Here is a 23,604-nt window from a genome sequence, read left to right on the forward strand (position 1 = left end):
ATCTCAATTTGATATAATATATGTATTGTTAAAAACCAAACTTTTATATAATAACATTCTGATATTACAAAAAATTTGGTTCGGTTCTCCAATTTCAGTTTCGGGTCGATACGTTTGGCTCAGTTAATTTACCAAACCTACTTTTGCGGTTTTGACCATCTGACCAATGTGCTAAATCTTTGTTGAGTTAGATAATAGAAAGACACGTGTCAGTTTAAACAGCACTAAACAATCTTTTGTTGCAAGTGCAAGCAATCTTGTGTCGTTTATGCTGGAAGTGGCCATTTTCAGCGAATAGATAAAGTAAAGAAGTAGAAAACATGTTCAAAGTTGTTCAATCTTTAGAATTAGAGCTTCTCGTTTCATTTGAAGATGGTAGCTGCCATGGCTTTCCCTGCCGCTGCTACTCATTCATGTTACTTCCATGGCGGCGGTGTTCATCTGGGTAGGAGTGATTACTCTCAGACTCTTTCCTCTTCTGTTAATTCCCGGAGAGCTTCAGTTTCCATCAGGTTGGGGTTTCTCTGCTTTCTCCACCTTCTAAAATCTCTTTTTTTTTGCTTGCAACTTTAAGATTAGGTCTAGGTTTGATGAAATTTGGGGGCTTTTTGCAGTATAAAGTATTGATTTTTAATTTAGAACCAAAGAAGAAGACCAAGTTAGAGCTTTTGGAATAGAATTGTAAACGGAGTTTGATTTTGTGGGGAAGCTTTTTTTTTTTTTTTGGTTAGGTGCCAATCTAGTGATACCAAAGAACCAAAGACGAATGGTAACATTTTGGACAATGCGAGCAACCTTCTTACTAATTTCTTAAGTGGTGGAAGTTTGGGTTCAATGCCTACTGCTGAAGGAGCTGTCTCTGATTTGTTTGGAAAGCCTCTCTTTTTATCGCTTTACGACTGGTTCTTGGAGGTACATATTATAATGTGGATTCATCATCTCAATGTTTTAGTTTTTGGTAGCTAGTTTGTTTGATTCTGTGGTTTTTTTTTCTTGCCTTAAAAGCATGGAGGAGTGTACAAGCTTGCGTTTGGTCCAAAAGCTTTTGTTGTCATCTCAGATCCTATTGTTGCAAGGCATGTCCTACGGGAAAACGCTTTTTCTTATGACAAGGTAACGGGAATATTCGATTGATGAAGAGACATTTCTTTTGTTTACTTCTGTACCATCAGTTAATGTCCTGTGTTTATATAGGGAGTTCTTGCTGAGATCTTAGAACCGATTATGGGAAAAGGGTTGATACCGGCTGATCTAGATACCTGGAAGCTAAGGAGAAGAGGTATAAAGCACGTTGTGATCTCTAAGTTTCTGATATTGCAGTATCATAAGCCCATGGCACTAATGATTGTTTCCTTCCAATATGTGTTGTAGCTATAACTCCTGCGTTCCATACAATGTATCTGGAGGCCATGGTCAAAGTATTTAGTGACTGTTCGGAGAAAATGATATTGAAATCTGAGAAACTCTTAAGGGACAAAGAAGTTTCAAGTGGAGAGGACGTGATCGAGTTGGATCTGGAAGCAGAATTCTCGAGTTTGGCTCTTGATATTATAGGGCTTAGCGTGTTCAACTACGACTTTGGCTCTGTCACAAAAGAGTCCCCTGTGATTAAGGTTTTTGAATTTTAAGTCATTCTACGAATTGGCTCTTCACTAGTCTTTCGAAGGTAAGCAGACCATTGATGTTTTCTGTTAACATCACAGGCAGTTTATGGAACTCTTTACGAGGCAGAGCATCGATCTACTTTTTACTTCCCGTATTGGAATTTTCCTCCTGCCAGATGGATAGTTCCGAGGCAACGGAAGTTCCAAAGCGATCTGAAGATTATAAATGATTGTCTTGATGGACTCATTCAAAATGCCAAAGAGACAAGAGAGGTATTTCACTTCTTTTCTTCTTGATTCTGCTGTTCTGTTCTCATTTTGTTATTTGTTCTATCAGGAAACAGATGTAGAGAAGCTCCAGCAAAGGGACTACTCTAATCTCAAGGTTTATCTAAGAATCCTTACCTTTTTTTAATCCCATTATGAAACTCCTCTGATTGTGTACTCTTATATCCATAGGATGCAAGTCTCTTGCGGTTCTTAGTCGATATGCGCGGTGTTGATATTGATGACCGGCAGGTAAGATTTATCACTTTCTGATTAACAAACTTACTTTACTCTTTTGTGTTTGGTTTATCTGTTTTTGACACAATTGTTTCTACAGCTGAGGGATGACTTGATGACTATGCTAATTGCTGGTCACGAGACAACAGCAGCAGTTCTTACTTGGGCTGTATACCTTCTCTCACAAGTATGCACTTTTTCATTTTCTCCGTGACTGCTTTAAACCTCATTGTACAGTCTTAGCATTCTCTATTAAATTTGCAGAATCCGGAAAAAATAAGGAAAGCTCAAGCTGAGATTGATGCCGTGCTTGGTGAAGGTGCACCTACTTATGAATCAATGAAAAAGCTTGAGTACGTTAACTTGAAAGACATCTTCTTTAATATTTTCTTTTGGTCTCTACTTAAATCGTTGACTTTTCCATGCTTCTGCAGGTACATACGACTGATCGTTGTTGAAGTCCTTCGTCTCTATCCTCAGCCACCTTTGCTCATCAGACGCACTCTCAAACCAGAAACCTTGCCCGGTATATTTCAAATTCTAAACCTGCACAACTACTTGAGAGTGACTTAGTCCATAGCTCATATATCTGTAATTTACCCATGTCTTTCCCTACTGCTTGCATTCACAGGAGGATACAAAGGTGAAAAAAGTGGTTATCAAGTTCCAAAAGGAACTGATATCTTCATATCTGTGAGTCGCAGTTTCTAATTATTTTAGTGGTTCCTCAATAGAACCCGGAGTTTTCTTAAAATCCCATGTTGTGTATTTGCTTACAGGTGTACAATCTCCATAGATCTCCTTACTTCTGGGATAATCCCCACGAGTTTGAGCCCGAGAGGTTCTTAAGAACAAAGGAGAGCAATGGAATTGAAGGATGGGCTGGCTTTGATCCATCTCGAAGTCCTGGGGCACTATATCCGAACGAGGTGAAAATCCAAAACTTACAAATCTTTCTCTTAGTGAGGGATCAGTCTACAACTGAAAAATCTTCTGTATTTACCTCTCTTGTGCCTTGTTACAAGACTAAACCTTTTGAGTTGTATTTATGATGAGAACAGATCATAGCAGACTTTGCATTCTTACCATTTGGTGGAGGACCAAGGAAATGCATTGGTGACCAGTTTGCCCTGATGGAATCTACCGTTGCACTAGCTATGTTGTTACAGAAGTTCGATGTTGAGCTGCGTGGATCGCCGGAATCCGTTGAACTCGTGAGCGGCGCAACGATTCATGCCAAAAATGGGATGTGGTGTAAACTAAAGAAAAGGTCGAAATGAAATTTAGGAGAGGCAAAAAATACCTCAATATTAACTTGAAACTGAAAGAGTGTAAATGGGAGACAAGAATTGCTTATGATTCAGCAAACGTACATTTTGAAAATTACTTGACGTAGTGTTGAAAGCTTTCCTTTGATCATAATGATCATTCCATAGAAAGTTACATCTTCTCGCTTACAATCTTTATCTATGCATATGCCATATAGACAAGTTCACATTACAAAACCCATAATCTTCCAAACCTTTTGAAACCTTAAAAGACTCCATATATGAGTACCAAATCATCTTTTTAATCCTTGATGTTCGACTCTGCCCGTGAGGACTGCAGAGGAACCCCTTTGATAAAGGCCGAGAAAAAGGCGAGGGAGCTGCTTGGTTTGAAGCTAGGCACTGTATGTCCAGCTCCTCTAAACGTTGCAAATGTTAGACCCTCGTATTCTTGAACCCACCCACTTACCTGTATTGTTTATTGTAATACAAGAATCATCAAGAATCTAAGATTACCGGTTAATTAGATGATCTATCATATGAGATCATATATTGACCTGTTTCTCATGGTACCATGGCCTCCAAGGTGTCTTGATGGGTAAGCCTAGTGTGTTTAAGCTATACCGAGTTCCTAGTACTGGAACACATCCGTCTGTGTCACCAATGAGAGCCATCACAGAAAGGAAACCAAGCCAACGGTTTAGCCAGTGGGATGGCCGGCGTTATGTATTGTAGAATAGAACGTATAGTGGTCACTTGCTTAAGAAGCAATACATTTTTATTTTATTTTTCTACAATACATATAAGCTTCACTGTCCATAAGTTTTTTTATTCTTCTTGATTCTTTTTTTGTTTTTTTTTGGCATAAACCCATAGTTTTTTTTATTTAATGAAAACGAGCTGAAAATAATGACTTGAAATCTTGAATAAATAGTACACGATGTGCATCTAACTATACCATTAAATATTGCATCTAATTAGAAACCATTTAATATTCAATCTTGATAGTACTGGTTTTGTTTTGCAATTTACCTGTAAACCCATATCTTCAATCCTCCCGCGATGAGTTTCTCGTATATAGGCAATACTGAGGTCACTAAATAAGTCCAGTCATGAAAGATCTACATACTGTAATATCAGAATACCAAGAACTATTCAGACAAGTTCTATCATATATCATACCCCAAAAAAAAAAAATCGGAAAGAAAATATAAAACACATACTTGCAAATGTTCCAGTTCTTGAGATTAACTCCGTCACTTGCGTGAAGAGCTCTGAACGTCTGCTCTGTTGTAATATATTTTCACGTAATCGTCTAAACACGGGTCGTATCCACCCAAGCGCCTTCGCGGCATCTAAAGCATGCATGCAAACAACAGCAATTTGTTAAGTTCCAAAGACACTTGATATAGCTTTTTTAATACCTCTATATTTTATAAAGAGTCTAATTTTACTACTTTCAACACAGTTAAGAAATTTTTGATAGTTATATCCTTTCTGTTAATACACTAAACTAGTTTCCCTTCAATTAACTTGAAAAATTAGGGATAAAATTGATATTTTATTAAAAAATCTGCATTGAAAAAAAGATGGTCGTTAGTGTTATACTGTGATGAAACAAAAATAATTTTTGAAGCAACACTCTTTGTGAAACAGAGAATAATTTTAAGGATCATATATATACACTTTTTGTTTTCTTTTTAAATTAAATGTTGTTTTAACATAATGTTTTTTGAAACTGATGATTAAATGTTGTTTTAACATATATATACACTCTTTGTGAAACAGAGAATAATGTTTTTTTTTTCTGGTATTAAAGATAAGAGTAGTTTGGAAATGTAAATTTCGGCCTAAAATATAAAAGAAAACGTATTTTGTTGATGTGATAACTTAAAAATATTATACACATACCCTCTTAGATTTAATTTGATAATTTGTTTCGAATTGAGCTGATGCCAAGTAAAACGATTGCGCAGAAGCTCCTTCACAAGCGGGGGTATAGATGCTATAGACATCGATCTCGTTGTACTGCTTGTCAACTTCTGCCATGGCTTCATTGCACTCAACATTGCTCCAAACATTGTCGCTGCTGAAATTGCACAACTTGTTTATGTTTCTATGACTCTCGTCCGATATGACTGCGTGGCTCCATGCATAATCCACCCAGCCTCTCCAATCATCTGGATTTGATATATCAGGATTCCCCAACTGGCACTACAAAAAATATGTTGTTTTCAATCATTTTTTTCTTTATTTGCATCAGATTTAAATGATGTAAATATAATTTGTATCACTTTAAAAAAAGATTTACTATTTGTTGATGCAAATAATTTACATCAATTTATTTCAAACTGATGATTAAATCAGTTTTAACAAATGATTTTATATTATTGTGTCAGTTTTTATAAATGAAATCTTGTTTTAATAATAATAACAGATTCATTTATTTAAAATATGTTCGAAATTATTTTAATATGAAATTTTTTGTCTTTGATATCTATTAAAATCTTTTCGAATCTGTACTAATATCTTTTATTAAAATTGTTATTTACAAAATAAATAAATAAACATAAATACAGTGCATCTAATTTAATATAGATTCAACAAAAAGAAAAAAAAAACTAATATGAAATGATCAGATCATAAATTCAACGTTGAATTACAAACAGAAAAAAAAAAAGACTGATATGAACTCAGATCATAAATTGATAACTGAGTTTTTTTTTCTTCTTGCTGAAGTGTCATATGTATCGTGTTATATGAAACACATATTGCTTTTGTTCCCTCCCTTTCTTTTCCATCGTCTTCATGACATTGTTGTTTTATCTTGAAATTTTCTGAATACATAAACAAAAATAACAGAGGAACAATTAGAATTCTATATTTGATCATAAAAAAAAGTTGATATAAAATAGGGAGAAGAACATAAATTTTACCTTTAAATGTTTTAGATGTGATGATTATATGCTGAAGATGTGTTATAAATACATAATTTGATTTACCAGTGGTTGTCTTGTTGACATTCAAAGAAGAACTTCTACAAAAGTATTTGATTTGATCACTCTCAATTTTATTTTTCTTTTATAGATGGAGAACAGGTTACGATATCTAAACAGATCTGTTTTCTTTTATTTTTATAATTATTATTTATGGAAAATATATGTGATAATATTAATTTTTAAACATTTGTGATAATATTGATTAATTGTGATAATATTGTTTTTTAAACATTTGTGATAATATTGATTTTTAAACATTTAAGATTTTTTTAATAATTATTAATTATGGAAATATTTGTGAAATAATGATTAATTATTTGAAAATAAAATATTTTTGCAGGTTTGTTAGGCGGAAAACGTATTTATTATATTTTCATAAATAAAATAAAATAAACATAATTTATTTTTTTATAAATATTATTTTCGTATCTTTAAAATAATTAATAATAGAAATTTATAAAACTTTTTTTTGGGAAATAGTAATATATGTTTGATTCTGATTTTATATGGAAAAATAAATTGATCCTTGGAGAATAAAAGAGATTAATATTGAATATTTTGAGTTTTGACACATGTAAATTAATATTGACTTGCATCAGTTCTATGCAACTGATATAATAAAATTCTGGAATACATATATTTATTTAATTTAAATAGAATGTGTGTGAATTAACATCATTTTATTATTGATATCAGGTTTGTATCATTTATTTAATTGATATAAAATTTGTATCATTATATTAAGTGGTGTAAGTTATATTTTCTGTTAAATATTTTTGAATTGATGCAAATTCAAATAAAATTATATCACTTTTATTTAACTGATGTCAAATTATTCGATTACGACATCAATAATAATAATTGATGCTAAACACATAATCATGCATCATTTATTAATAAATTATTTAAATTGATATCATTTACTTTTGTGATATCATTTACTTTTGTGATACTGTTTAAGTGATGCAATCAACCATTTTATTTGTAGTGTGAATAGCAAAAAGAAGAAATAAATGGGACGTCGGATTAGATTTACATATATGATTTGAATTTAAGATCTCGCCATGCAAATTGTATAGTTTATTTACACTTAGCAAGTATTTGAGATATTCAAACTTACCAAAAAACCCTTGAGATTGATGTGAAGCGACAAATCATTGTTCTTTTTATTGTTATCGTACACGACCTCTGCTAAAATGGGGTACGTATATTCCTATATAATACACGTTGGCCAACAAAAAATTATAAAACCGAATCTTAGAGTTAGAGGTATATATTTGTTAAAATTTAAAATAAGATGATTTTTTTATTTTAACCTGCGTAACTTTCTCCTGCGATATAGAAGTCATTTCCTTTGTGCTCTGGAAATCTCTTGAACCAGTTGCAAAGAAAGGTGTATCCATCTTGTTCTGATGACAGAAAAAGAATAAAACATACAATTATGTTTACTAATATTATGTATAAAATCCCCTAGCTAGCTAGTTTAAGGACAAAAACTTTATATATGTTTGTCCTAAAAAAAAGAGTATATATATAGTATGAATAATAGACCTATTTGTAAAGTGATCATCAAGATTTAGATAATCGCTAGTTGTGTTTGAATACGAAAACCCAATGCCAACGGGAGATTCTAAAAACAGCATGTTGACCTCTGCATAAGCAAACCAACCCTTTTCATTAATTATTATAGAATTATATGATGATGATGATGATGATGATGATGGTAGCAAAATTGTATAATAAAACAAGATTACCTTTATTCCATGCGTATATATTAAATTTAAGTCCCTTTTCTTTGGTGTCCGCTAGAAACGGACCAATTTCTTGTGTTGCTCCATATCCCACAGAAGAGCACCCTGGACCAATAACAAAAGTCCAAATGTTCTCGCCCATCAGACAACATTAGAAAAATACCAACTTAACCATGCATGGAACCGCTTTATCAGTCTACTTTTCACATGTTATCATTACAAAATAAATGTTACAATATTTGTAGTTATATCGGGTTTACCTCCATTAAGCCAGAGAACTAAAGGTTTCTCTTTAGGGAGATCCATGGCCTAAAAGAACCAATAAAACAAAGCTCTTCCGTTGGATATATCGACAGGAACATAACCAGCGTAATGTCTGAAAGTCACATCAGGCTGTCCGGGCAAATCTGTCACGAGATCTGCCTCTTTTGCCAAGAAATTTATATGATGTTGTCTCGCACACGAAACCACTTCGACTGGTATTAAAAGAACTGTAAACCACAATAGATTAGGCATGCTCTTGGTATGATAATCCATTTGAGAAGTTTTGGTTGTGAAGAAGATCCAAGATTAGATATGTCTATTTATAAGCTAAGAAAGCTCTAAGATTATATGTCTATTATATAAGCTACGCTCATGAAATTTTCGTGTGCTTTTCAATTTTTCTTCATTAAAATTTTCATCTGTGAAAGACTAGTCTTGTGTGGTAACTAGTGGCTTTAGTCTGTTGAGGTGGTCGCATGATTCCATCTTTTTTCTTCACCAGTTCCATCTCTTTAAAATAAAACCTAAGGATAGGGGATAAAATCGTATATTGATTAGTGGACGGAGCACTTTCTCTTTGATGGGGTTTAACTACGTCATGGTCAAAAGTAACAAAAGATTAAATAAACGTTATATATAACCTAAGAAAATAAGGAGATAAATCATTCTAACAGTAGGGAAATTAAAAAGGTAATTCTCACAAATAGTAAAAAAATAAATTTTGTTTTCAAATTTAGCACATTATATATAAATTCCAAAAATAGCACAATATTTTGACATTAAAATTTCAGAATTAAAATCTAAATTTAAATATTAAATCATACTATCTCAAAATTATACCCTAAATGTATAACAGACAATTCAAAAAGGAAATTTTCACAAAAAGAAAATCATCAAAAAATTAAAAGAGTAATTCCCAGAAATTGTGTTAAAAACTTTCAAAATATTCCATATGTTGTTGCTCTACATTCAAGTTCAAGTGCATATACAAAAGAAAAATAAGAAAATGTTACAAATATTGTATCTTATATCAGTTCCACTACATTCTATACAAACAACTATTGGTTTGTATATAGGTTTATTGGTTAGCCTTGGCTTAGTTGGTTTAGATTATACTTGTATATAACACATAACTTGTATAGTTTTCATTTAATCAATTGAATGAGATAAGATTTTCCAACAAACTTTCTTCGATCAAACTCATTCTCTCTCTTCTCCAACATGGTATCAGAGCCTTCAACGCTTCGATCTGCTCCGATTTCATCCTGATTTTTTGTTTTTGAGCTCTCTATCTCCATCCTTGACCTCGCTTTAAGCTTCGCTGTTCTTGCTTTTAGCTTCAATAGTGATTGTAGCTCGTGCGAATCGGAAACCAAATCGTTCGAAGGTCCAATCAAGTCTCGCTGCTCGAAGATCGACGCGATCTACCTCCGATGTCAACATCTCTGCTCTGATTTCTCCTCCAGCTACCGAATCTTAGGTTGTTGGAGCTTCGCGAGATGTTGTTCTTCCGCTGATCGCTGATCCTTCTCGGTCTTTGTTCTATATGCACAGCGCTGACCACCCAGGTTTGAACATCATTTCTCTTCGTTTAGATGAAACGAACTATGATGACTAGAGCTATGCTATGCGTATTTCACTGGATGCTAAGAATAAGATTAAGTTTATTGATGGAAGTTTACCTAGGCCTTTGGTGACCAATGCAAACTTTGATCTCTGGTCCAGATGCAACAATATGGTGAAATCATGGTTATTAAATGCTGTTTGTCCTCAGATCTACCGTAGTATCTTGCGTTTAAGAGATGCTACGGATATATGGTATGATCTTTACGGTCGCTTTCACTTGACCAATCTCCCACGTACATATAATCTCACTCAGGAGATTCAAGACCTGCGTCAAGGTTCCATGTCTCTTTCTGAGTACTATACTCATCTGAAGACACTTTGGGATCAACTTGATGGTACGGAGGAACCAGATGATCCTTGCATTTGTGGTAAAGGAGCTCGACTTCACCTGAAAGCAGAGAGAGCAAAGACTGTTAAATTCTTGGCTGGTCTCAATGAATCTTATGCTATTGTCCGTAGACAGATAATTGCAAAGAAGGTTTTGCCTACTCTGGTTGAAGTTTACAACATTTTGGATCAGGACGACAGTCAGAAAGGATTCTCACATGTTGCTCCTTCTTCAGCTTTTCAAGTTTCTCAGAATGTTGTTCCTTCTTCTCCATTTTCTCCTGTTTCTCCTACTGTCATGTATGTGCAAAATGGACCGCACAAAGGTCGTCCTATTTGCTCATTCTGCAACCGAGTTGGACACATTGCTGAGCGATGTTACAAGAAGCATGGATTTCCACCTGGTTTCACACCTAAAGGTAAATCTGGTGACAAATCTTTGAAACCACCTGTTGTTGCTGCACAAGTCTCTTTTTCTCCTACACCTGATAAGTCTCCAGTCAACATTGATGGTTTGATTGGTAATCTCTCGAAGGATCATTTGCAGAACATCATTGCTTTATTTAGCTCTCAGTTGTCTAATGCACCGACTGCTACAACTCCGACTGAAGCGAGTACTTCACAAACACCTCAATCTCCACTTGATCACCCGGTATCACATTCTCTCCTTCCACATACTCTTTTATTGGTATTCTAGCAGCCTCGAAACATATGCTATCTACTGACAAATGGGTGATTGACTCTGGTGCAACTCACCATGTGTCACATGACAAAAACAGTTTTGTTTCCTTGGATACCTCTGTGGTTAGTTTTGTGAATTTGCCTACTGGTCAGTGGAGTTGGAAAGGTTCAATTGACCGAGGATCTCCTTCTACAGAATGTTCTTTTTATCCTTGAATTCCGTTTGAGCCTTATCAGTATCAGTTCCTTAACTGATGACATTGGCTCTCGTGTGACCTTTGATACTTCTTGTTGCGAAATACAAGATCCTATCAAGGGGGTGATGATTGGTAAAGGTCGCAGGATTGGAAAACTCTATGTGCTTGATACGGCATCTTCATCAGTTTCGCTAAATGCAATGGTGGATGTTGGAACATGGCACATGAGGCTTGGTCATCCTTCTTATTCAAGACTGGATGTTATTTCTGAAGCTTTAGGAACTACTACACATAAGAATAAGAATCCTGCTTATTGTCATGTTTGTCACTTGGCTGAGCAGAGGAAACTTTCTTTTCCTTCTGAAAACAATATTTGTAATACGGTTTTTGAGCGGTTGCACATAGACATTTGGGGACCATTTTCAGTGGAAACAGTTGAAGGGTATAAGTATTTTTTGACAATTGTTGATGATCACTCCAGAGCTACTTGGATTTACTTACTCAAGAACAAAAGTGATGTTCTCTCAGTATTTCCTGCTTTCATCAATCAAGTTGAAAAACAATACAACACTGCAGTTAAATCAGTCATATCAGATAATGCTCCAGAGTTGCAGTTCCTTCAATTTTATCAATCAAAAGGGATTGTTTCATATCACTTATGTCCTGAGACACCTGAACAGAATTCAGTTGTGGAGCGTAAGCACCAACATATTCTAAACGTTGCAAGAGCTTTACGTTTTCAGTCATAAGTGCCTCTCTCTTACTGGGGAGATTGTGTTCTCACCGCTGTCTTCTTGATAAACCGGACTCCTTCTCCATTACTCTCCGACAAGACTCCATATGAGATTCTTACGACCAAGTCACCAGATTATTCTCGCATTAGAACCTTCGGTTGCATGTGCTATGTCTCGACTTCTCCAAAGCAACGACATAAATTTCAAGCAAGATCGAGAGCATGTATTTTTCTGGGATATCCGACTGGTTTTAAAGGTTACAAGGTGATGGATTTGGTGAGTAATGTTGTTGTATCACGACATGTTGAGTTTCATGAACAAATCTTTCCACTGGCAGATCCCCCACAACAGTCTCCTCCTGCCGACAACGTCACACCGATGGATTCTTTGTCTCCAGGTAACACCATATCTCTTCCTCTTCCTTCCTCACCATCATCACAAATTTCTCCATCAACACAAATTTCTCACAAAGTAAGGAAACCTCCTGCTCATTTAAATGATTATCATTGTTACTCTCTGAACAATGATATCACTCATCCCATTTCCTCTTTTCTCTATTATTCGAACCTCTCACCATCGTATATGTTATATATCAATAACATTACTAAAATTCATATTCCTCATTCATACAATGAGGCAAAGAACTCCAAAGAATGGTGTGATGCAGCGCATAAGGAGATTGGAGCTATGGAACGTACACACACTTGGGATATCACTACCCTCCCTCCTGGCAAGAAAGTCATTGGCTCCAAGTGGGTATTCACCTTGAAGTTCAATGTCGACGGGACTTTTGAAAGATACAAGGGACGTTTGGTAGCAAAAGGGTACACTCAAAAAGAGGGTCTGGATTATAATGAGACATTTTCTCTAGTTGCAAAAATGGTCACTGTGAAGATGTTACTCAAGATATCCGCTTCAAAGAAATGGTTTCTCCACTAACTTGATATATCAAATGCTTTCTTAAATGGTGATTTGGAAGAAGATATATATATATATATATATATGTATATATATATGCGGCTACCGGAGGGCTATGAAGAGATTATGGGAGTTACTTTGCCTAAGAATGCAGTTTATCGCCTGAAGAAGTCCATTTACGGTTTAAAACAAGCTTCCCGTCAATGGTTTCTCAAATTTTCAGTCTCTCTTCTGCAATTGGGGTTCACAAAGTGTCATGGTGATCACACACTTTTTGTTCAAAGCCGTGGGAATGATTTTCTTGCTGTTTTGGTTTACGTTGATGATATAGTCATTGCCAGCACTTCAGAATCGAGTGCTAATGCCTTAACAGCTGCTTTAAAACAGAGTTTTAAGCTTCGTGAGCTTGGTCCTCTTAAAAATTTTCTGGGCTTGGAGATTGCTCGCAATACTTCTGGAATCTCGATCTGTCAGCGTAAGTATGCTCTTGAACTTCTCACAACTTCTGGTATGTTGGCTTGCAAGGCTGCAAATACTCCTATGGTCCCAAATTTGCAGTTATCCAATACTTCTGGTGATTTGTTAGAGGATAAGGAGATGTATCGCAGTCTCGTTGGCAGATTGATGTATTTAACGATCACTCGTCCTGACATTACATTTGCTGTGAATAAGTTGTGCCAGTTCTCCTTTGCTCCTCGCACCTCTCATCTCACAGTGGTTTATCAGGTCTTACAATACATCAAAGGAACTATTGGACAAGGTATTTCCTACTCTGCAGACCCGGACCTTACTCTCAAAGGCTTTGCTGATTCGGATTATGCTTCTTGTCCCGACAGTAGACGTTCCACTACTGGTTTTCCTATCTTCTTGGGGTCCTCTCTTATATCATGGCGATCCAAGAAGCAACAGACTATCTCTCGTTCCTCTGCTGAAGCAGAGTATCGTGCTCTTGCTCTTGCTTCCTGCGAAATGATGTGGTTGATTACGTTGCTGTCTGATTTGAGAATTGGTCTTCCTTCCACTCCAGTTATTTTCTCTGATAGCACTGCTGCTATCTACATTTCCACCAACCCCGTTTTCCATGAACGAACCAAATATATCGAGGTTGATTGTCACACGGTTCGAGAGAAGCTGGATAAATGTCTCATCAAGATGCTTCATGTTCGAACAGAAGATCAAGTGGCAGACATCTTATCTAAACCATTGTTTCTTCCTCAATTTGAACATTTGAAATCCAAGATGAGTCTTCAAAATATATTCGTCTCATCTTGAGGGGGACTATTGGTTTGTATATAGGTTTATTGGTTAGCCCTGGTTTAGTTGGTTTAGATTATACTTGTATATAACACATAACTTTTATAGTTTTCATTTAATCAATTGAATGAGATAAGATTTTCAAACAAACTTTCTCTGATCAAACTCATTCTCTCTCTTCTCCAACAACAACTAGTTTGGTAATAAACCGAAACAAAGAAAAGCTAATCAAAAATCAAAAATCAAAATCATAATCTATCTCATTTTTCCAACTCTCTCACCTTGTCTACCTCTTTCGTGGTGTGGTGCAGCCGATATTTTTTCCTCTATTTATCATATGATTTCGGCTAGAATATCCACCAATTTTTTTACGCCTAGAGTGTACAGAAAACTTAAAAACTTCAAAATTCACCTACTAGTCTTGCAATTTTTTGCTAGATTGAGAAACAAGTTTTTCTCCAATCTTTCCAATATCCACTTGATAGTTTCTAGCAACTCCTTCGAGCGACTTATTAACAATTCTCTCTCCAAAATTTTCTTTATATCAATCCATAATATCTGTCATGCATTCAACTCTAGAAATTTATTTGTTAGAGTCGCTAAACAGTTTTTTCGAACCATTAATCTCAATGTTATGGTATATTCTTTGTTATCAAGGTATGTGTAAATAAACCTATGGACCTCAGAAAACATAATTTATTGTTGAGGTGAGGGACACCTAGACTAGATGCTTTAATGCATATATGCTTGTAATCCGTTAGTATCAACGTCTTAGAGTTAATTAAAACTGTACCAAACTCGATTATGTCCTCCTCTCTTAGATATTTCAGAGTGATAAAAACACCATTATTTCTCAAATTCAGTCATCTACCACACAAAAAAACAAAACACATTTGTTTAATAATTAAAATTGTAATTTACATATATTAAAAAATAAGAAGTACATATATATATATATATATATATTTATATTTTTTTGACAAAAAAAAATGCACTTCAAAATTTCTCATTTAGTTACACATCCATCATATCTATTAGAAATTCAAATCATAACATATGCAATAAAAATTCAATATTTTAAAAAATAAAATAAAATAACGATGTAGAACCGCTTGAAATGAACGAACGCAAATATGCTATAAATCTTTTAGAAATGATCGAAAGCAAAGACATTTGAATTATAAAATTTATATGTTTAGACTTTAGACTGTGAATTATAGTGTTGACAAAAAAAAAAAAAGACTGAATTATTGTGTTTTGGGGGTGATTTAATTTTCTTGTGCCCTTATCCCAAGAATTCTTTTCTACACATCCACTTTAATTCTACATACCCCTCTTCTTTAATGAAAGGACGAAACTACCCCTTTAACAATTTTTAAATAAAAATCAAACATCCTAGTTGTATCAGTTGTACCTGTTGTACCCGTTGCACCCTAGTTGTACCTAGTTGTACCCCGCATAGTGGGATTCGAATCCTGGATGCGCGCACGTGCGCATGGAGCTCGCAACCACTGAGCTACTGTGTTTTTCGTTGAAAAATTACTGGTTTAATTATATTTAACTTTTAACAACCTTCATTAAGGGTAATATTATCTGAAAGGTTTTTGAGAAATTATTTTGATGGAAAAGGGGGTATGAGATTGTAGTCGGTTTTGAGGGACCATCGGACCTAATTTCTCCTTTTCTCGATCAGGCTTAGAATTCAACCCGAGTAGTGGTGTAAGAACTTTAGCACAACAAATATACCACTATACATGGTTTAATAATTAAGTGATTTTTACCACGTTTATCAAAACTAAAATGGATTTTCAATTAATGTGGGCACTTTAATCCACTCAATAAATCGTAAACTATGCATACGTCCTACTCTTGGCTCTTTGCTTAGTTCACTTGATAGCTAGCTGTACGTCTCGGGCTCTCGGCAATACTTTGAAAGCATGTTTTGAAGATGTGAGAACACATATATAAAACAAAAGAAAAGTGGTTATTGGGATATGAGTATAAGACATGGTCTCAAACTTTGTTTGGTGAGTGAGAGGGAAGTCATAAATTGTACTCCAAAATAAAGAGATAAGCCATATAGTGTAAGTGTAAAATGTGACATTAAGTGTGAAATGATCAGATGTAATGATCAAGTGTTAAGTTAAAGACTCAATGCTATTTTATCTCTTGAGTTTTTTTGTTTCCTTTCTCCCATTCGATCTTCATATTTCCTCTTTACATCTTTGTCTTTGATCTTCTATTTTTTTGTTTTTTTTTGGGTCAATTTTTTTGATCTTCTATTAAATAAAATGATATAATTTCTTTATATTTATTAAGAGAGATACTTTTTCGCATATTTGAAAAATGAACAAAAATTATATGAATCAAGTCATTGTAAGAATAAGAAACCATATAAATTTCCAATTATATTTAGGTTTATGTCACAGTTGGATAATAATCTAATACTAATCCATCTTCTTTTGTGACAAAAAAAAAAAAAAAAAAATCCATCTTCTTTTTGTCTTTTAGTTGGTTTCACATTGGATCTACTTTTAACTTTTTTTGTTTTTTTTAACAACCTGGATCTACTTTAACTTAGATCTATTTTTCTGTCTTTAAGTTAGTTTCACATTGGATATATTTTTCTATTGATTAGTGTTTGTCACCTGTTGAATACTAGGATGAGTCATATTCACTAAGCAAACCCCTTTTTAATACTAGGATGACTCATGAATTCCTAGGATGTATGACAACTTGACAAGTACGTGTTGTTAAACATTACATAAATGATATGAAAGTAGTGGCTACGGGCTATATTAACCACTAATAATACGATTGTGAGAAACTTGCTCAGAATAAGTACCAACACATAGACATAGTGACTAGTCAGCACTCAGCATATATAACAGTAGAAACACTCTTGAGATTTTAAGGTTCAGATGTTGAACAGAGAAAAGTGTTACAAATACAAAGAACACAATTTATTCAAATTCACATGGCATATTCATATATAATAGTACAGACTCAGAGGATCTGTATTTTTGTCTACAAGACAGGATTAGGATTATTAGATGAACACACAAAATGCTTAATCAAAGACAAGTGAAGGAGATGAAGCTTGAAAATGTTTCAAAGAGGAGAAGTGAAGCTATAGGAAGAATAAGACAAGGTACCAAGTTGCCAACTTGTATGGATTTGCTCTGCTTTTGCATCTTCACCTGCTGCACCCATCGCAACATGTAACGGATACAAATGCTCGGGCCACGGGTGCGCCATTTTCGCATTCGGAGCTTTCACTTCCCACTCATTCACATCACCATATCTGAAAAAACACATACACAATCAATGATTTGTTTTCATAAACTTAATCAGCAAAAAAAAGGTTTAAACTTTCTCTAACCTTCCTTGAAGGAGAGAATCTCTAAGCCAAATATCAAACTCCAAAGCCCAAGGAACCGATGCGCCATGAGTGATACTATTGTCAAGCTTCCTCAAGTTATGAGTAGCACTTCCAGAGCCAATGATAAGCACACCTTCATCTTTTAACGAAGCTAATGCTTTACCCATGTTATAATGATAACTCCCATTTTGGTTTGATTGAACAGAGAGTTGAACAATAGGTATATCAGCTTCTGGATACATCAACATAAGAGGAACCCAAGCTCCATGATCAAGCCCTCTCTTTGTATCTTCATCAACACGTTTCATTCCACCTTCTTTCATCAACAACTCTTTAACCCTTTTCCCTAATTCAATCGCTCCTGGGGCTTCATATTTCAACTACAGAAAACATTCAAAAAACAGTCCCAATAGATTTATAAAAATCAAAACTTTATGCATCATTCAACGATCTAAGAACCCTAATTGTGAATCTGTTGATTGACCAAAGCAAAGTTAGGGTTTTTTTTTTGGTTACCTTGTACATGGGATCAGGGAAGCCAGAGAAATCGTGGATCGTTGAATTACGAAGAACAGTGTTGACGGTTGGGTATTTGGTGTCCCAATGAGCAGAGATGACTAAGATCGATTTAGGTTTTTGAGGAAGAACTTTGTGAGTCCATGATTTGAAGAATTGTCTCGCTTCCAAGGTATCGTCTATGCTTAAAGTTGGAGATCCATGAGACAAGAAGAAGGTTTGATTCACTTTCTCCATTGGGAATTATTGTATCTCTCTCAAAGTCTCAACCTTTGATTTATGTTTTCTCTTTAATTTGCAAATGTTTTGTTTCACCAACTCTGGTAAATTTCTGATCTTTTTCTCAATTAATTATCTTTTTCACCAACTCTGGGTCACGTCACACCCACCAAAACCCCAACGACCGACCAGGGATGGAGTGTCTTTACGGGATTAGCAATAATAACAAAAAAAGAATAATAATAATCTCTCTCTTGGCTCCTTCGAGTTCGACTACTTTTTGAGTATTTCAAATCACAGAGGCGACTTTTGTGTATTTTTAGATAAAAAGTGTTACAGCCCACAGATGTGAATTTGTGTTTCTTCTATTTGTAACCATACAAGCATGTGAATTTGTTATCTCTTGTAATTTTAACTTGTGATTTGTTGTTATACAACAAATCTATCTAACTACTTTTCTCTAATTTTTGTAATTCAACTCTTGTTATGTTGCATTTGAAGATAATTTTGTTCAAGTTTAATCTTCTCTAGCTTGTCTTCTTTGACTACTTTTTTGAGTGTTTCCAAATTACAGAGACTTTGTGTATCTTCTAGATAAAGTGTTACAGCCTACAGATGTTTCATTCTATGTAATCACAAATTATTCAATCAGATACACAATAATTCACCCACATCCACACATCAAAAGCATCCAATTCCCATAATGTACAGAAAGAACCAATCTAAACGATTTCGTCTTGTCATAGCAACTCAGCTCCAAGAAAGAATCTGAGAGTTTTTTCGTTTTTTCTTCCTCATGTTTGAAACAGCTTCTTCCTGGGACAAACCTTCTCTCAAAAATATTCAGTAACGTGTTACTATAGCTGCCTTGATGAACTACCAGGCAATTGGGCAGATCTTAAATGCTCTTCCTGAAAGATAAAAAATCAACATGTGGTTAAAGCACAGATAATAATCCTCATTCAAAGTGAAGCAACTAGGAAGAATCTATTCAAGCAGCTGAGACCTGTAAATTGTAAGTGAAATTGGGTGGAGGCCTGAAATCCATTTGGCCCTGCGCCAGACAATAAAACGAAAAATAGTTACTAATAAGATCATGCTTCTATAATCAGTCTAGAGGATTCTATAATGTACCAGCCCAGGCATGGCTTGCTGATTCGCAAAGAAACTATCCTGCACCGGTGCTATGGAGTTCAGTTGTCCCTGAAGTCGCATAAACCATAACGTATCATATTACTAACTTATACTAGGCACATATTTTAGCGACTCAAGAATTCAAGTATATACTAAACCCACCAGGCCTTGGATGGTTCTTTGATTAACATAGTAGCCTTCGTGAGGTGGCTCCATTAAATTTAACTATATCCACAGTTAAAACAGGTTTGAGTATCAGGGTTGAAAAAGATGTCGAAACGCTTAGCCAGATTTGTAAAAATGAACTAACATAGCATACCAATCCTTGACCGTTTTGTTGAGGACCATAGTAACCATTCATGCCCATTCCCTCTGAACTTATACTTTCCTGCAGAAACGATTAAAATGATTAAACTATAAAGTAATATTCAAGACATCCTACTCTTCATCTCATATAAGAAAATGCACTGTAACAATGACCAAAATAATTGCAGAAATTCAAATTAAACCACAAACCATTGGTTGCAAGCTCTGTTGTGATTCAAGCATTTGGTCAGCTTCTTGTGGTCCCTGCATAAAATCAATTTGATGAGCTTAAGCCTTCGAAACTAAGAACATGCACGACTATCAAATATATTGGTTTGCAATAAAAGCCAACCTTTCTTTTCCTACAAACAGACTTCTTTTTTGTTGCTTTTACGCCCGACATTTCCTGATTTTCTTCTTCATGAGCACCATTATTAAGCTGACTACTAGACTCAGTGATGCTGTTTCTAGCATTATTCAGATCGACACAACTTTTCAGAGTCTCAACTAGCGTGCGCAATACAATGTTGTAGTTTTCTTCTGACACACAACCTTCCTCGCTTAATTCGATGGCTCGACTACACAAATCATTATAACGCTGAACTCTGGTCTGTATCTGATCTGCTCCTTCACCAGCCAATACTCCACTCTTAGCATCTTTTGTCCATCTTTTCAAAATATATCCAGGTGGGATGCTGGCGAAACCACACATCTGCAGAATCATCAAGGCATGCCGACAGAGATACCCTTTGTATTCAAACATACGGCAGAAACAGCAAAGTTCTAACTTAGATTTGCTCCACGTTACAAGAAATTCATCCTCTTTTTCACAGTCCTGAACTCTAAACGTAGCCATATTGTCATCTTCTTTTTCCTTTCTAGGATGGCAAGCAACAACCCCCAAGACCTCGACTTGAAATTTCTTAAATATCGTGTGGGTGTAGGTTGTTGCCATTTGCTTCTCCCAGGGCGAGGGAGACTTCAACGCAGGTTGCTTGTGGCAAGTATCAAAATCTGCAACAGATTCCTCTTCATACCTATTCTGCAGAATCGCACCATACTGCCTCAAGAACTCCTTCAGCGTGATTTTCTTATGGACGTACTTATCAAAAAAAGCGTTCACACTTTCTGAACGCTGAGACGTCGACATACCCGCCAGAAACACACCGCTCATAAAAGTGGGCACCCACTTTTGGCGATGTTCATGCAACCATAGCAGCCATTCATCATTCTCAAGTCCAAACTGGCTGACCATTTTCCACCATCTCATATCAAACTCATCATCTGTCCAAGATCTAAAGATGCATTCGTTGAATTTCTGCAAGAAATTCTCGTGCCGCTTCATCACAAGGGAGAAATATTCAGGAATCTTTTCGATCACATGCCATAATGCAAAGCAATGACGAGTGTTTGGTAGGAGCTCTGAAACAGCGGCCATCAAGAATTTGTCTTGGTCAGTGAGTATAGCATTAGGAGCTCGACCACCCATTGCTCGAAGCCATGATTTTATCAGCCACACAAATGTCTCCTTTGACTCATCAGCAACCAATGCACAGCCAAGTAACATAGGTTGGGAGTGATGATTCACACCGATAAACAAAGCAAGTGGCAGTTTATCATTAAACTTGACATAAGTAGTGTCAAAGGATACAACATCATTGAAACTCAAGTAATCATCTCTACTCTTAGCATCAGCCCAAAAGAGATTTCTCAAACGTTGCTCCCCGTTTAGGTCTATTGCATAAAAGAATTTGGGGTTTTCTTTCTTAATACGCTTAAAGTACTCAAGCAGCACTTGTGAATCTCCTGCTTCCAAAGCCAGATACCTACCCTTATCAACCTGATTGTTGACATCACTCTGAAGAAGAGGCCCGATATTCTTATATCCCCCAGACTGCCTCGACATCTCAACATACATTTTCCTGGTCCGTTCACTAACTGCGTGCAAAATGTCGATATTATTCTTCTCAGCTAATTTGACATTCCTCTGAATCCGGAAATGATAAGCAAGGGCAGGTAAAAGCTCATGATTGTGATCCTTTATAAACTCATGAATGAACCATTTCCCATCGGGTCTTCTCTTCACATGCATACTCGCTTTGCAATCTGTTTTCTTGATACTCGACCTTCGACTACTACTACTACCCTCAGTCTCAGGAGTCACACCATATCTAGAACAAGCAAACTTGGCATCAATGAACTCTTTAGTCTTCTTAGAGCGTCTGCTGTTTTTAATCGAAGTAGTAAAACCCATAGACTTGGCGTATTCTTGATAAAACAAATACGCTGCATCATTAGACTCAAAGTTTATACCATTTCTTGGCTCATGATCCTGAACATCACCACTAAAGCCAAGATCCCCTCCTGCTTTGAGATCATCAGCAATTCCTACATCTCTGCTACTACTCGAATCAACCATAAATTCATCCCCTGCATGATCACTAACCAGATTCTCTTGCAAATCCATCATTCAAGTTAGCCACATTCGGATTCACTAACACACTCCAAAGCAACTAGCCCACCATTGGCTCCCATGAAACTTGAAACTAAAATCTTTCCACTACTAGACAATCTACATTAACCCCTGAAAAATTGGCACAACCAAACTTTCATAAGAACCATTGAACAGTTTTTATATTCCCTCAAACCAAAAAGACGAACTTTTCAAACATACTAATAATACTACAAAAGTTTCAATTTTGAGCCAAAACATTCACACAAATTGGTGAAAGAACTGAACTTTCAATAGTATAAGCATCAAAGATAGAGACTTTACTGTATCATAGAGAATTCAAACTAAGAAAGAACGAAATATTATGGAAATTTCAAGCCTTGAGGGATTGCTCAGGGCTTGGTGGCTTACTTCATATTTTTTAAGGCCACCCAGAGAGCGACAAAGGGAGAGGAGGCAAAATTGAGAAGTGAAAAGAGCAAAGAAGAGAAGAACACGAAAGGAGGCGAGTGAGGGAAGCGAAGCGAGTGAGGAACAAAGGAGCGTGAGAGAAGAGAAAATCTAGGGTTCGTTTATTTTTTTTTGGAATTTTTAGGGATCTTGAACATGTTTTTTTTTTTGGGGTTTCACTCGCCTTTACACGACGTTTGTTCTTGACGCGATTTCTTCTTACAGGCGCGTCTAGCGTTTAAGGCGCGTCGTCGTTTTAGGTTCTTTTCTATTCGATCACTCGTCTAAGCGTTGCGTTTCCATATTTCGACGCGGTCAAGAATCAACAACATATGTATGACGTTTATTTTACTTCTTTTTTTTATAACAGAAATACGAAATTTTGTTTTTCCAAAAAAGAAATATATAGGAGGTGAATGTTGTTTTTATGAGGTTGCTTAGAATAATTTGATTTGCATTACTATGTACTAGATTTTATCATGCGTTATAGTGCCGGATAATTTTTAATAATTATTAAAAAAAAAGTAAATGGAATAATACTTTTTGTATTTGATAGATTGGCATAACACCTCTTGTTAACAAAAAAAATGAACGAATCTCTCTTTCGAGACATTCGCATCGCTTCATATTCTCTTCGCGTCCATTCTCTGTTATGAACGTTGATCGCCGGTTATCGTCAGTTTTTCAAGAGATAATAACGGTAAAACGGTTACAACTTCCATAACCATCTCTTACCTGAACCTATTTAAACCCTGCGTTGTTCTCTAGATCCGTCAGGTTGATCAGAGTGAAAATTACTCTTTTCCTTTGTTCATATTGATAATGGCGGATAAAATCCGGCGGCAACTGCAAGAAATTGCACTAGGAATTGACGATGACACGATCACCCTCCCTGTTGATTTGTGTGAAGAAGCGATCCAAGAGACTCGCTTCAGCTTGATTGTGAAGCCAGTCAACATTCGCAAGCAAAATCTTTGTGCAATGCTAGGTACATTACCACGATTGTGGGGCGTTCCTG

The 23,604-nt window shown here is 35.6% G+C and overlaps 4 protein-coding genes and 1 pseudogene across 4 annotated transcripts; 2 read left to right on the top strand and 3 right to left on the bottom strand.

Moving 5' to 3' along the window:
• Window positions 268-3,530, top strand: LOC104723646 (cytochrome P450 97B3, chloroplastic). Its single transcript, XM_010442039.1, has 14 exons — window positions 268-512; window positions 732-912; window positions 1,006-1,113; window positions 1,195-1,279; window positions 1,372-1,613; window positions 1,704-1,877; window positions 1,942-1,989; window positions 2,064-2,123; window positions 2,209-2,295; window positions 2,373-2,461; window positions 2,543-2,634; window positions 2,740-2,801; window positions 2,888-3,037; window positions 3,170-3,530. Exons 1-14 carry the CDS (start codon window positions 373-375, stop codon window positions 3,386-3,388), a joined length of 1,737 nt encoding a protein of 578 aa, XP_010440341.1. The 5' UTR covers window positions 268-372; the 3' UTR covers window positions 3,389-3,530.
• On the bottom strand, window positions 3,678-8,663 carry LOC104728068 (annotated as a pseudogene).
• Window positions 12,970-14,145, top strand: LOC109127297 (uncharacterized mitochondrial protein AtMg00810-like). The gene has a single exon (XM_019231887.1). It carries the CDS (start codon window positions 12,970-12,972, stop codon window positions 14,143-14,145), a length of 1,176 nt encoding a protein of 391 aa, XP_019087432.1.
• Window positions 17,030-18,351, bottom strand: LOC104723647 (extradiol ring-cleavage dioxygenase). Its single transcript, XM_010442040.1, has 3 exons — window positions 18,026-18,351; window positions 17,510-17,889; window positions 17,030-17,431 (listed from the first exon to the last, which is right to left on the bottom strand). The coding sequence occupies exons 1-3, from the start codon at window positions 18,260-18,262 to the stop codon at window positions 17,239-17,241; spliced, it is 810 nt and encodes a 269-aa protein (XP_010440342.1). The 5' UTR covers window positions 18,263-18,351; the 3' UTR covers window positions 17,030-17,238.
• Window positions 18,813-22,757, bottom strand: LOC104723648 (protein FAR-RED IMPAIRED RESPONSE 1-like). The gene is made up of 8 exons (XM_010442041.2): window positions 22,548-22,757; window positions 20,037-22,268; window positions 19,895-19,948; window positions 19,698-19,766; window positions 19,541-19,603; window positions 19,379-19,447; window positions 19,251-19,298; window positions 18,813-19,155 (listed from the first exon to the last, which is right to left on the bottom strand). Exons 2-8 carry the CDS (start codon window positions 22,152-22,154, stop codon window positions 19,102-19,104), a joined length of 2,475 nt encoding a protein of 824 aa, XP_010440343.1. The 5' UTR covers window positions 22,155-22,268; window positions 22,548-22,757; the 3' UTR covers window positions 18,813-19,101.

The sequence above is a fragment of the Camelina sativa genome, chromosome 11, assembly GCF_000633955.1.
Source record: "Camelina sativa cultivar DH55 chromosome 11, Cs, whole genome shotgun sequence".
NCBI classification, from domain to species: Eukaryota; Viridiplantae; Streptophyta; class Magnoliopsida; order Brassicales; family Brassicaceae; genus Camelina; species Camelina sativa.

Coding starts and splice junctions, on each gene's coding strand:
- LOC104723646 (XM_010442039.1), top strand. CDS start 373: ATGGTAGCTGCCATGGCTTTCCCTGCCGCTGCTACTCATTCATGTTAC. Junction 1,614..1,703: donor AAGAGTCCCCTGTGATTAAG/GTTTTTGAATTT, acceptor TTAACATCACAG/GCAGTTTATGGAACTCTTTA. Junction 1,878..1,941: donor ATGCCAAAGAGACAAGAGAG/GTATTTCACTTC, acceptor TTGTTCTATCAG/GAAACAGATGTAGAGAAGCT.
- LOC109127297 (XM_019231887.1), top strand. CDS start 12,970: ATGCGGCTACCGGAGGGCTATGAAGAGATTATGGGAGTTACTTTGCCT.
- LOC104723647 (XM_010442040.1), bottom strand. CDS start 18,262: ATGGAGAAAGTGAATCAAACCTTCTTCTTGTCTCATGGATCTCCAACT. Junction 17,890..18,025: donor TCCCTGATCCCATGTACAAG/GTAACCAAAAAA, acceptor TGTTTTCTGTAG/TTGAAATATGAAGCCCCAGG. Junction 17,432..17,509: donor GATTCTCTCCTTCAAGGAAG/GTTAGAGAAAGT, acceptor GTGTTTTTTCAG/ATATGGTGATGTGAATGAGT.
- LOC104723648 (XM_010442041.2), bottom strand. CDS start 22,154: ATGATGGATTTGCAAGAGAATCTGGTTAGTGATCATGCAGGGGATGAA. Junction 19,448..19,540: donor AAAGAACCATCCAAGGCCTG/GTGGGTTTAGTA, acceptor ATGCGACTTCAG/GGACAACTGAACTCCATAGC. Junction 19,156..19,250: donor ATTTCACTTACAATTTACAG/GTCTCAGCTGCT, acceptor TTTATCTTTCAG/GAAGAGCATTTAAGATCTGC.